Raw genomic sequence first — 15,000 nt, 5'->3', positions numbered from 1 at the left:
TCGGCGACAGGTGTTTATGTTTTTGGACTCACCGGAGCAGACTTTAGAGTTATCGTTTAAAATCAAGTATGACAATAGATTGTATATGGTTTATGCTAGTACGGGTAATCAACGGTGTTTTGAGTGTGGAGAGTTTGGTCATAAGCGACATGCTTGCCCGAAAAGGGAGAAGGCAGAGGGAGAGGCACAGGTGGTTATCGTAATGCCTGGGCCCGCTGATGTAGGGAGAGGTGAGCTGACAGCGGTAGAGCAGCCACAAGCACCTGTTGCTGAGGAACAAGTTATCCTTGTTGAGGGCACGGGGTTGCAACCTGTATTAGAAGGTAATGTTATGCTGCAGAAAAATATTGTTGTAGAAGGTAAGGATGTATCTGAAGAGCCAGTTCCTCAGACTGGTGAGCAGGTGCCCAGTATGAGTGCTGGGGTAAAGGAGGGGGTTCATGTGGAGCTAGGCTCCCAGGGAGTGGAGGAGATGCCCACTACGAGTGCTGGGGTTCATGTTGAGCTAGGCTCCCAGGTAGTGGAGGAGTTGTCCATTATGAGTAATGAGGTACAAGAGGGTTTTCATGTGGAGCTAAGTTCCCAGGTAGTGGAGGAGATTCCCACTATGAGTGCTGGGGTTCATGTGGAGCTAGGCTCCCAGTTAATGGAGGAGATGCCCACTATGAGTAGTGATGTTCAGGTGGGGCTAGGCTCCCAGTTAATGGAGGAGATGCCCACTATGAGTAGTGATGTTCAGGTGGGGCTAGTCTCCCAGGTAGTGGAGGAGATGCTTGGTACGAGTGATGAGGTGCAAGTGGGGAGTGTTGAAAGGGATGTGGTAGAGGGGAGTCAGTTGTCTGTGGTCTCAGCTGAGGAGGATCAAGAGAAGGATATGGATGTCGCTTTGGAAATGACAGCTGATGGTGAGGACTCAGTTTATGATCTAGAGGAGGTAAATGAGTTTCTGGATCAGACTTTTGGGAAATCTGTCAAATTGGCAGATTATTTTGATGTTGATAAGTTTGTGAGGTCTGCTGTGATGTTGCAAAAGACGGTGGGGTTAGACCAGCTGAGTGAGAAGAAGCGGTTTCGCTTGAGGAAATTTATTACTGCTGTTGCAGCAGCAAAAGGTGGTGGGAAACGTGCTCAGGTTAAGAGAAGAAAAAGAATAATGATGATGATCATGCTTCATAGGGTGTCTTTTTCTCTTTGGTTTCTCTGTGGGCTCTTCTGCTTTTCTCTTCTTTTTTCTATATGGAAGTACTAAGGGTAGGTTCTCTTAATATGAATGGGGGAAGGGACAGGAATAAGAGGGCTTGGGTATTAGAAGTAATAAAACAGAAAAGGCTTAATGTAGTTTTTCTACAGGAGACACATAGTGATGAGGAAAATGAGGTTGACTGGGGTATGTGGTGGGAGGGGCAGCATGTACTCAGTCATGGTACTAATTTCAGTACTGGGGTGGCCATCTTGTTTTCCTCAGGCTTAGGGGTGACTGTGGTATCTACAACAGAGATTGTCAAGGGTCGGGTTTTATTGGTCAAGGTGGATGTTATGGGCTTTTTGTTTGTTTTGTTGAATGTTTATGCTCCTAATGAGGGTACAGAACGTATTGCTGTTTTTGATCAAATAAAGGAAACCTTAAGACAGTGTGATCAAGAGGGGTGTATGGTTTTAGGGGGTGACTGGAATTGTACAGTGGATTTTACTGTTGATCGCACCGCTGAAGAACCTCACCTGCGGTCAGCCACTTGCCTGTCTGGCCTATTAAATGAGTTTGAACTTTCTGATGTGTGGAGAGTAAGGAATGCCAAAGTTAGGCAGTACACATGGCTAAAAATTAATGAAGGTTGTGTCAGTGCAGCAAGGTTAGACAGGTTGTATGTATCTGAGCAATACTGTAGTAGGGTGGGAAAGTGTGTCATTACTCCTGTGGGTTTCTCTGATCATCATATTGTTTCTGTTGATATTCATTTGTCCTGTCCACGAAGGTCATCACCTTACTGGTATTTTAATGTTAAATTGTTACATGATGTCATGTTTTGCGACAGGTTTGTGTTGTTTTGGGAAAAATGGAGGGTTATAAAGGGGAATTTTGAGTCCTTGAGACAATGGTGGGAGGTTGGGAAGGCCCAAATACGAGTATTTTGTCAACAGTATACGGCTCTGTCTCAAATTGTAGTTAAAGAGACTATCAAGGCCCTTGAACAGGACATCAACTCTATTGAATTGAAGCTGCTCACTCAGAACGACCCTGGACTAGTCATGAACTTACAGGACAAGAGACATGAACTAAGGTCGTTTCTGCATGAAAGAGTGAAGGGTGCCTTGATTAGGTCTCGTTTCGCTTCCCTCAAGGATATGGATGCTCCTAGTGCTTTTTTTTAACCTAGGACAGTCGACGTTTCAACGTAAACAGATGGTCTGCCTTCGTCTCCCTGATGGGAAAGTGACTACGGATGATATTGAAATGCGTCAACATGCCGTGGATTTTTACTCGGCCCTCTATAAGGCGGAGGATTGTGACTCTCTGTGTACTGAACAGTTGTTAAATGGTCTTCCTCAATTGGGACCTGAGCAGAGAGTCGCATTGGATGCTGATATTACACTGCAGGAGCTGTCCACAGCAGTTATGCAGCTCTCATCAGGCCGAGCCCTGGTATCGATGGTTTACCATCTGAGTTCTATAAGCACTTTTGGGGGTCTATTGGGGAGGATTTTTATGGAGTGCTGTGTGAATCTTTTCATGAGGGTTCTCTTCCTGTATCCTGTCAACGTGCGGTGCTTTCATTGTTGCCAAAAAAGGGGATTTGGCTCTCATAAAAAATTGGAGACCTGTTGCTTTGCTGTGTGCAGAATACAAAATTGTTTCTAAATGTCTCTCAAACAGGTTGAAAGAGTATCTGGGACTGTTGATCCACAAGGACCAGTCCTACTGTGTACCTGATCGCTCTATTGTTGACAATTTGTTTATAATAAGAGATGTTTTAGATATTTGTAAACTGTCTGATGTAAATGTGGGTTTACTTTCGTTAGATCAGGAGAAGGCTTTTGATCGTGTGGACCATCAGTACCTGTTTAAAACAATGAAAGCCTTTGGGTTTGGGGATGTTTTTCTGTCTTGGGTGAATTTACTGTATGCTGGAGCCTCGTGTATGGTGAAGGTGGGTGGTGGTTTAAGTTGCCCCATCCCTGTCCAAAGGGGCATCAGGCAGGGATGCCCAATTTCAGGGCAGTTATATAGTCTGGCGATTGAACCAATGCTTTGTTTTTTAAGAGCGAAGCTTACTGGTTTCTCTGTGCCAGGTGTAATGAAGGGTCCCACGATAGCACTGTCTGCGTATGCAGATGACGTGATAGTTTTTATTACAGGGGCTGAGGATGTTAAGGTTCTCTCAAACACTTTAAAGGTGTATGAGGGGGCCTCCTCAGCTAGAGTCAATTGGGGAAAGAGTGAAGCGCTGTGGGCAGGTCGGCTTCAAACGGGGTCCACTCCAAGGTTACCAGGGGGGCTTCAGTGGGGCAGAGATGGGATGAAGATTTTGGGGTTTTTCTAGGCTCTGATGTCTTTCAGAAAAAGAACTGGGAGGGTGTATTGGAGAAAGTGTGTGCCAGACTGTCAAGATGGAAATGGTTGCTACCCCAGCTGTCTTATAGGGGAAGGGTCCTGGTAGCTAATAATCTTGCTGCCTCTACCCTGTGGCACAGACTAATGATTTTACAGCCACCAAAGGGTCTGATACAAGAGCTTCAGAGGACCCTTGTCAATTTCTTCTGGTCTGGACAACACTGGATCAAAGCTGCAGCCCTGTACCTGCCACTGCACGAGGGTGGGCAAGGCCTGGTGGACATTTCCTCTAGGATCACGGCTTTCCGGCTCCAAGCAGCCCAGAGATTGTTGTACAGAGACTGTTCGAGCTGGGCTGAAACAGCCTACACATTGATGAGGAGAGCGGGCTGTTTGGGCTTAGACAAGCATCTTTTCCTCTTAAAGCTGGAGGGGGGTGATTTGACTGGCCTGACTCCATTTTATGAGTCTGTTATGCAGGCTTGGAGAGTCTTTGTTAAGTCCCGTAAGGCCGGCACGCCACCAGGGATGTGGCTTTTGAAGAGCCTCTTTTTCATAACACTGCCATCCAGTCCCGTGTTCTGGGTTCAGCCAGCCTGCGTTCATGCCTGTTAGGCGTGGGGTGCACCAAGCTGGGTCATCTGATGCGGAGCAGGAGCAGATCGTTGGAGGAGCTGGGAGAAAGAGCGGGGATCCGATCATCTCGCCTACTGAAGAAGGTCGTCGATGAGGTCTGCGACTCGTTGCCAGTGCTTCATCTGAAGTATGTGACTGACACTTCCAATTCTGATCGGTGGAAGGAGGGTCTGGATTATGTTTTCCCTGCACTGATTGTTAGTGCTGCGATAGGGGCATTTGAAGAGGATGTGGGGATGCTGCTTTCCTTCGATACCCCGGAGCTGGGGGAGTTCAAGGAGGTGGGAAAGAAGGCCATGTACAGAACATGTGTCAAGGTGTCCCATGCCTCTTCCCTGGAAGGGGTCAAATCAACGAGGTGGGCGGATGTGCTTGGTCCAGGTGCCTCTCCAAAAGGCTGTTGGCGATCATTATATAAACTACCTATTGATAAGAGGACAGCTGACCTCCAATGGAGGATAATACATGGAGCTATAGCCACTAACATGCATCTGGTACACCTGGACCCTACTGTTGGGGAGGGGTGTCCATTCTGTGCTGAGTCTGAATCTCTGGCACATCTGTTTTTACTGTGTCCCAGGTTGGTTGGGATGATTCAACTGATCACTGATTGGTTCTCAACGTTGGGAGAGGTTTTCTCTTCCCAACTGTATATATTTGGGCCAAAGTACAGGTTCAGTCAAAAGGGTGTAGTTGTGTTGCTTAATTTTGTGTTAGGGGCAGCAAAATTAGTGATATGGAAGACCAGAAAGAACAGCATTCGGGGACAGGGGTCTGTGGATGTGGTGGGAATGCTGGAGGGCATGTTGGCAGCGAGACTAAGGGTTGAGTTTGCATATTATAAACTTGTCAACAATATCGATCTGTTTTTGAGTATATGGGGTATTCAGAGGCTGTTGTGTTTAGTTACTGTGGAGGAGGAATTGGAGTTGTGTTTTTAATTGATGTGTAACTGTGGTTTTGTATGAGTATTTATTGTGTGGTGGGCCCCCAGACCCAATAAAGAGTATTTAAAACTCAAACTCTCTCTCTCTCTCTCTCTCTCTCTCTCTCTCTCCATCCATCTCCTACACCAAGCTCTCTCTCTCTCTCTCTCTCTCTCTCTCTCTCTCTCTCTCTCTCCCTCTCTCCTCTCTCTCTCTCTCTCTCTCTCTCTCTCCGTCCATCTCCTACACCAAGCTCTCTCTCTCTCTCCGTCCATCTCCTACACCAAGCTCTCTCTCTCTCTCTCTCTCTCTCTCTCTCTCTCTCTCTCTCTCTCTCTCTCTCTCTCTCTCTGTCCATCTCCTACACCAAGCTCTCTCTCTCTCTCTCTCTCTCTCTCTCTCTCTCTCTCGTCCATCTCTACACCAAGCTCTCCTCTCTCTCTCTCTCTCTCTCTCTCTCTCTCTCTCTCTCTCTCTCTCCGTCCATCTCCTACACACCTCTCTCTCTCTCTCTCTCTCTCTCTCTCTCTCTCTCTCTCTCTCTCTCTCTCTCTCTCTCTCTCTCTCTCTCTCTGTCCATCTCCTCTCTCTACACCTCTCTCTCTCTCTCTCTCTCTCTCTCTCTCTCTCTCTCTCTCTCTCTCTCCATCTCTCTCTCTCTCTCTCCATCTCCTACCCCAATCTCTCTCTCTCTCTCTCTCTCTCTCTCTCTCTCTCTCTCTCTCTCTCTCTCTCTCTCTCTGTCCATCTCCTACACCAAACTCTCTCTCTCTCTCTCAATTCAATTCAAGGGCTTTATTGGCATGGGAAACATGTGTTAACATTGCCAAAGCAAGTGAGGTAGATTATATATAAAGGGAATATATAAAATGAAATAAACAATAAAAATTAACAGTAAACATTACACATACAGAAGTTTCAAAACAATAAAGACATTACAAATGTCATATTATATATATACAATGCCTTAACAATGTACAAATGGTAAAGGACACAAGATAAAATAAACAAGCATAAATATGGGTTGTATTTACAATGGTGTGTGTTCTTCACTGGTTGCCCTTTTCTCGTGGCAACAGGTCACAAATCTTGCTGCTGTGATGGCAAACTGTGGAATTTCACCCAGTAGATATGGGAGTTTTTCAAAATTGGATTTGTTTTCGAATTCTTTGTGGATCTGTGTAATCTGAGGGAAATATGTCTCTCTGATATGGTCATACATTGGGCAGGAGGTTAGGAAGTGCAGCTCAGTTTCCACCTCATTTTTTTGTGGGCAGTGAGCACATAGCCTGTCTTCTCTTGAGAGCCATGTCTGCCTTTCTCAATGGCAAGGCTATGCTCACTGAGTCTTAATTTTGGGTCAGTCACAGTGGTCAGGTATTCTGCCGCTGTGTAGTCTCTGTGTAGGGCCACATAGCATTCTAGTTTGCTCTGTTTTTTGTTAATTCTTTCCAAAGTGTCAAGGCTCTTTTCTGGATGTGGATCATTAGTGGGTATCGGCCTAATTCTGCTCTGCATTATGTGGTGTTATACGTTGTACACGGAGGATATTTTTGCAGAATTCTGCGTGCAGAGTCTCAATTTGGTGTTTGTCCCATTTTGTGAAGTCTTGGTTGGTGAGTGGACCCCAGACCTCTCAACCATAAAGGGCAATGGGCTCTATAACTGATTCAAGTATTTTTAGCCAAATCCTAATTGGTATGTTGAAATGTATGTTCCTTTTGATGGCATAGAATGCCCTTCTTGCCTTGTCTCTCAGATCGTTCACAGCTTTGTGGAAGTTACCTGTGGCGCTGATGTTTAGGCCAAGGTATGTATAGTTTTTTGTGTGCTCTAAGGCAACAGTGTCGAGATGGAATTTGTATTTGTGGTCCTGGTGACTGGACCTTTTTTGGAACACCATTATTTTGGTCTTACTGAGATTTACTGTCAGGGCCCAGATCTGACAGAATCTGTGCATAAGATCTAGGTGCTGCTGTAGGCCCTCCTTGGTTGGTGACAGAAGCACCAGATCATCAGCAGACATTTGACTTTGGATTCTCTCTCTCTCTCTCTCTCTCTCTCTCTCTCTCTCTCTCTCTCCCCTCTCTCTCTCTCATACTTCCTCTTTACCCCCATCCCGATTTTCTCAGCATATAATTCCAGGGTAAAGCTCTTTGTCTCTTCCCTTCTTCAGCCAGACGGGAGCTTTAACCAGTATATTCCTCTAAGCTTTATCCTATTGTGCAGAAATGAAAACAGGACTTATCTACCACGGATACAGCAGCCTGCCTTGAGAATACTTTATTTTTACATAGCGGTTTACTTTGTCGCCCTGGCGAGGTACAGTAGAAAACAGAAACTCCATCCAAGACAATCACATCCTTTCTGCCAGGTCTTTCACGTAGGTGTATTGTACTGAGTGTGGTGTGTGTGTTGTGTGTGTGTGTGGCTGCGTGTGTGTGTGTGAAAGGTTAGAGAAAATGATCAGATGAATGTTAGTTTAGCCTGTAATATTTACACTTACACCAGAGATAAATTAAAAACCAATATAGATGTCAACCCCTTAAAAACAGCCAGGTGGGCAAAATTACACGAACGATGTAAGATAGATGGTGTAATCATTTTTATTTGCAGAAACATTAAAAGCTATAGATCAGGTTTAATGGTCAAACATAACACTGTTGAATTAATAATGAGTCCCAAACGATTATGACGCAGCACACAAAAACAACAGCTTAATGTTCCCTCCAGTTGGAACAACTACACATTTATCACTGGGGTTCCACACAACACAACCATGATCAGGTCATTTGGCTGATTCCCGTAGGAAAACACGCGCACGCACGCACGCACACACACACACACACACACACACACACACACACACACACACACACACACACACACACACACACACACACACACACACACACACACACACACACACACACACACACACACACACACACACACACACACACACTGGTTTTGTGTTACCTACCCATATGTTCCCGTCCTGGTGATAAGGCTTCCAGTTCCTGCCCGTGTCGCTGTAGAGCAGCCTGTACCTCGTCGTCCAATCAGAGCTGCTGTACCTGCCCTGTGTTGCCACGGCAACCACCTGTCTCCGGTTGCCCAGGTCCACTTGGAGCCACGGGTAGCTGTCGCTGTCCTGGGGAGACCAGCCCCCCGCACCTGGAGTCAGGGACACAGGTCAACATAATGTAAATACAGGTCAACATGATGTAAATACAGGTCAACATGATGTAAATACAGGTCAACATGATGTAAACACAGGTCAACATGATGTAAATACAGGTCAACATGATGTAAATACAGGTCAACATGATGTAAATACAGGTCAACATGATGTAAATACAGGTCAACATGATGTAAACACAGGTCAACATGATGTAAATACAGGTCAACATGATGTAAATACAGGTCAACATGATGTAAATACAGGTCAACATGATGTAAACACAGGTCAACATGATGTAAATACAGGTCAACATCATGTAAATACAGGTCAACATCATGTAAATACAGGTCAACATGATGTAAACACAGGTCAACATGATGTAAATACAGGTCAAAATGATGTAAATACAGGTCAACATGATGTAAATACAGACATGATGTAAACACAGGTCAACATGATGTAAATACAGGTCAACATGATGTAAATACAGGTCAACATGATGTAAATACAGACATGATGTAAATACAGGTCAACATGATGTAAATACAGGTCAACATGATGAAAATACAGACATGATGTAAACACAGGTCAACATGATGTAAATACAGGTCAACATGATGTAAATACAGGTCAACATGATGTAAACACAGGTCAACATGATGTAAACACAGGTCAACATGATGTAAATACAGACATGATGTAAATACAGATCAACATGATGTAAATACAGGTCAACATGATGTAAATACAGACATGATGTAAACACAGGTCAACATGATGTAAATACAGGTCAACATGATGTAAATACAGGTCAACATGATGTAAATACAGGTCAACATGATGTAAATACAGGTCAACATGATGTAAATACAGACATGATGTAAATACAGGTCAACATGATGTAAACACAGATCAACATGATGTAAACACAGGTCAACATGATGTAGATACAGGTCAACATGATGTAAACACAGATCAACATGATGTAAACACAGATCAACATGATGTAAATACAGGTCAACATCATGTAAATACAGGTCAACATGATGTAAACACAGGTCAACATGATGTAAATACAGGTCAACATGATGTAGATACAGGTCAACATGATGTAAACACAGGTCAACATGATGTAGATACAGACATGATGTAAATACAGGTCAACATGATGTAGATACAGGTCAACATGATGTAAACACAGGTCAACATGATGTAGATACAGACATGATGTAAACACAGGTCAACATGATGTAAATACAGGTCAACATGATGTAGATACAGGTCAACATGATGTAAACACAGGTCAACATGATGTAGATACAGACATGATGTAAATACAGGTCAACATGATGTAAATACAGGTCAACATCATGTAAATACAGGTCAACATGATGTAAACACAAGTCAACATGATGTAAATACAGGTCAACATGATGTAAATACAGGTCAACATGATGTAAATACAGGTCAACATGATGTAAATACAGGTCAACATTATGTAAACACAGGTCAACATGATGTAAATACAGGTCAACATGATGTAAATACAGGTCAACATGATGTAAATACAGGTCAACATTATGTAAACACAGGTCAACATGATGTAAATACAGGTCAACATGATGTAAATACAGGTCAACATGATGTAAATACAGACATGATGTAAATACAGGTCAACATGATGTAAATACAGGTCAACATGATGTAAATACAGGTCAACATGATGTAAATACAGGTCAACATTATGTAAACACAGGTCAACATGATGTAAATACAGGTCAACATGATGTAAATACAGGTCAACATGATGTAAATACAGACATGATGTAAATACAGGTCAACATGATGTAAATACAGGTCAACATGATGTAAATACAGGTCAACATCATGTAAATACAGGTCAACATGATGTAAACACAAGTCAACATGATGTAAATACAGGTCAACATCATGTAAATACAGGTCAACATGATGTAAACACAAGTCAACATGATGTAAATACAGGTCAACATCATGTAAATACAGGTCAACATGATGTAAACACAAGTCAACATGATGTAAATACAGGTCAACATGATGTAAACACAGGTAAACATTATGTAAATACAGGTGAACATGATGTAAATACAAACATGATGTAAATACAGGTCAACATGATGTAAATACAGGTCAACATGATGTAAACACAGGTCAACATGATGTAAACACAGGTAAACATGATGTAAATACAGACATGATGTAAATACAGGTCAACATGATGTAAATACAGGTCAACATGATGTAAACACACGTCAACATGATGTAAATACAGGTCAACATGATGTAAACACAGGTAAACACGTCAACATGATGTAAACATAATGTACCTCATTTCTATACACTGTATATAGACTTTTTTCCTATTGTGTTATTGACTGCATGTTTGTTTATTCCATGTGTAACTCTGTGTTGTTTGTGTCACACTGCTTTGCTTTATCTTGGCCAGGTCGCAGTTGTAAATGAGAACTTGTTCTCAACTAGCCTACCTGGTTAAATAAAGGTGAAATAAAAATGTAAAATGTAAAAAAACACAGGTCAACATTAAGGAAACAGGTAAACGCAGGTCAACATGATGTAAACAGGTAAACGCAGGTCAACATGATGTAAACAGGTAAACGCAGGTCAACATGATGTAAACAGGTAAACGCAGGTCAACATGATGTAAACAGGTAAACGCAGGCCCACATGATGTAAACAGGTAAATGCAGGTCAACATGATGTAAACAGGTAAACGCAGGCCCACATGATGTAAACAGGTAAATGCAGGTCAACATGATGTAAACAGGTAAACGCAGGTCAACATGATGTAAACAGGTAAAGTCGAAAGTTTACATACACCTTACATTTTACACATACACAGTTTTCACAAATACACAGTTTTTCTCAATTCCTGACATTTAATCCTAGTAATAATTCACTGTTTTAGGTCTGTTAGGATCACCACTTTATTTTAAGAATGTGAAATGTCAGAAAAATAGTAGAGAGAATGATTTATTTAAGCTTTTATTTCTTTCATCACATTCCCAGTGGGTCAGAAGTTTACATACACTCAATTAGTATTTGGTAGCATTACATTTAAATGGTTTAACTTGGGTCAAATGTTTTGGGTAGCCTTCCACAAGCTTCCCACAATAAGTTGGGTGAATTTTGACCCATTCCTCCTGACAGAGATGGTGCCACTCCAATACCTTGACTTTGTTGTCCTTAAGCCATTTTGCCACAACTTTGGAAGTATGCTTGGGATCATTGTCCATTTGGAAGACCCATTTGCGACCAAGCTTTAATTTCGTGACTGATGTCTTGAGATGATGCCATTTCATGATGCCATCTTTTTTTGTGAAATGCACCAGTCCCTCCTTCAGCAAAGCACCCCCACAACATGATGCTGCCACTCCCATGCTTCACGGTTGGGATGAGGTTCTTCGGCTTGCAAGCCTCCCCCTTTTTCCTCCAAACATAGCGATTCTCATTATGGCCAAACAGTTATATTTTTGTTTCATCAGAACAGAGTACGATCTTTGTCCCCATGTGCAGTTGTAAACCGTAGTCTGGCTTTTTTTATGGCGGTTTTGGAACAGGGGCTTCTTCCTTGCTGAGTGGCCTTTCAGGTTTTGTCGATATAGGACTCGTTTTACTGTGGATATAGATACTTTTGTACCTGTTTCCTCCAGCATCTTCACAAGGGCCTTTGCTGTTGTTCTGGGATTGATTTGCATTTTTCGCACCAAAGTACGTTCATCTCTAGGAGACATCTCTTCCTAAGCGGTATGACGGCTGCGTGGTCCCATGGTGTTTATACTTGCGTACTATTGTTTGTACAGATGAACGTGGTACCTTCAGGTGTTTGGAAATTGCTCCCAAGGATGAACCAGACTAACAATTGTTGGAAAAATGACTTGTGTCAACCACAAAGTAGATGTCCTAACCGACTTGCTAAAACTATAGTTTGTTAACAAGACATTTTTGGAGTTGTTGAAAAACTAATTGTTTTTTTAACATGACGTTAAACACAGGTCAATATGATGTAAACACAGGTCAATATGATGTAAACATAGGTCAACTTGATGTAAACACAGGTCAATATGATGTAAACACAGGTCAATATGATGTAAACACAGGTCAACTTGATGTAAACACAGGTCAATATGATGTAAACACAGGTCAACTTGATGTAAACACAGGTCAATATGATGTAAACACAGGTCAATATGATGTAAACAAGTAAACACAGGTCAACATGATGTAAAAACAGGTCAACATGATGTTAAACTGGTAAACACAGGCAAACATGATGTAAACAGGTAAACACAAGTCAACATGATGTAAATAGGTAAGCATAGGTCAACATGATAAACACAGGTCAACATGATGTAAATAGGTAAGCATAGGTCAACATGATAAACACAGGTCAACATGATGTAAATAGGTCAACATAACTAACCACAAGTAAATACAGGTAAACATGATGTAAACACAGGTCAACATTATGTAAACACAGTTAAACATGATGTAAACAGGTAAACACAGGTCAACATTATGTAAACACAGCTCAACATGATGTAAACAAGTAAACACAGGTCAACATGATGTAAACACAGCTCAACATGATGTAAACAAGTAAACACAGGTCAACATGATGTAAACACAGCTCAACATGATGTAAACAAGTAAACACAGGTCAACATGATGTAAACAAGTAAACACAGGTCAACATGATGTAAACAAGTAAACACAGGTCAACATGATGTAAACAAGTAAACACAGGTAAACATGATGTAAACACAGGTCAACATTATGTAAACACAGTTAAACATGATGTAAACAGGTAAACACAGGTCAACATGATGTAAACAGGTAAACACCGGTCAACATTATGTAAACACAGCTCAACATGATGTAAACAAGTAAACACAGGTCAACATGATGTAAACACAGCTCAACATGATGTAAACAAGTAAACACAGGTCAACATGATGTAAACACAGCTCAACATGATGTAAACAAGTAAACACAGGTCAACATGATGTAAACACAGCTCAACATGATGTAAACAAGTAAACACAGCTCAACATGATGTAAATACAGGTGAACACAGGTCAACATGATGTAAACACAGCTCAACATGATGTAAACACAGGTCAACATGATGTAAATACAGGTGAACACAGGTCAACATGATGTAAACACAGCTCAACATGATGTAAACAGGTAAACACAGGTCAACATGATGTAAACACAGCTCAACATGATGTAAACCCAGGTCAACATGATGTAAATACAGGTGAACACAGGTCAACATGATGTAAACACAGCTCAACATGATGTAAACACAGGTCAACATGTTGTAAATACAGGTGAACACAGGTCAACTGTATTCACAGTCAAATCAAATCAAATCAAATTGTATTTGTCAGATGCGCCGAATACAATACATACAACAATACACATTCCTTTTTTATTCATTTGTAAAAACGTATAAAAACATGGGGTATTGTGTGTAAGCCAATGATAATAAAAACATAGGGTATTGTGTGTAAGCCAATGATAATAAAAACATGGGGTATTGTGTGTAAGCCAATGATAATAAAAACATGGGGTATTGTGTGTAAGCCAGTGACAATAAAAACATGGGGTATTGTGTGTAAGCCAATGATAATAAAAACATGGGGTATTGTGTGTAAGCCAGTGACAATAAAAACATGGGGTATTGTGTGTAAGCCAGTGACAATAAAAACATGGGGTATTGTGTGTAAGCCAGTGACAATAAAAACATGGGGTATTGTGTGTAAGCCAGTGACAATAAAAACATGGGGTATTGTGTGTAAGCCAATGATAATAAAAACATGGGGTATTGTGTGTAAGCCAATGATAATAAAAACATGGGGTATTGTGTGTAAGCCAATGACAATAAAAACATGGGGTATTGTGTGTAAGCCAATGACAATAAAAACATGGGGTATTGTGTGTAAGCCAATGATAATAAAAACATGGGGTATTGTGTGTAAGCCAATGACAATAAAAACATGGGGTATTGTGTGTAAGCCAATGATAATAAAAACATGGGGTATTGTGTGTAAGCCAATGATAATAAAAACATGGGGTATTGTGTGTAAGCCAATGATAATAAAAACATGGGGTATTGTGTGTAAGCCAATGACAATAAAAACATGGGGTATTGTGTGTAAGCCAATGATAATAAAAACATGGGGTATTGTGTGTAAGCCAATGACAATAAAAACATGGGGTATTGTGTGTAAGCCAATGACAATAAAAACATGGGGTATTGTGTGTAAGCCAGTGACAATAAAAACATGGGGTATTGTGTGTAAGCCAGTGACAATAAAAACATGGGGTATTGTGTGTAAGCCAATGACAATAAAAACATGGGGTATTGTGTGTAAGCCAATGACAATAAAAACATGGGGTATTGTGTGTAAGCCAATGATAATAAAAACATGGGGTATTGTGTGTAAGCCAATGATAATAAAAACATGGGGTATTGTGTGTAAGCCAATGACAATAAAAACATGGGGTATTGTGTGTAAGCCAATGACAATAAAAAAATCTCGCTTTAATCAATTTTAAATCCAGGCTGTAACACCAGAATTAGGAAAAAGTGAAGGGGTGTGAATACCTTCTCAAGGCTCTGTATATCTTACAATCCA

At 41.4% G+C, this 15,000-nt stretch overlaps 1 protein-coding gene across 1 annotated transcript in view; it reads right to left on the bottom strand.

The window, feature by feature from the left end:
- LOC123990396 (contactin-associated protein-like 2) overlaps positions 1 to 15,000 on the bottom strand; it is a 32,885-nt gene that overhangs the window by 9,543 nt on the left and 8,342 nt on the right. Inside the window, exon 2 of the mRNA XM_046290952.1 lies at positions 8,096 to 8,289. Coding sequence (XP_046146908.1) covers positions 8,096 to 8,289 — 194 coding nt within the window. The remainder of the gene's footprint in view (positions 1 to 8,095; positions 8,290 to 15,000) is intronic.

Source organism: Oncorhynchus gorbuscha, linkage group LG12 (genome assembly GCF_021184085.1).
Source record: "Oncorhynchus gorbuscha isolate QuinsamMale2020 ecotype Even-year linkage group LG12, OgorEven_v1.0, whole genome shotgun sequence".
Lineage (NCBI taxonomy): Eukaryota > Metazoa > Chordata > Actinopteri > Salmoniformes > Salmonidae > Oncorhynchus > Oncorhynchus gorbuscha.
Note: the sequence above shows the minus strand (reverse complement) of the source record. Positions and strands in the feature narration are given on the sequence as shown.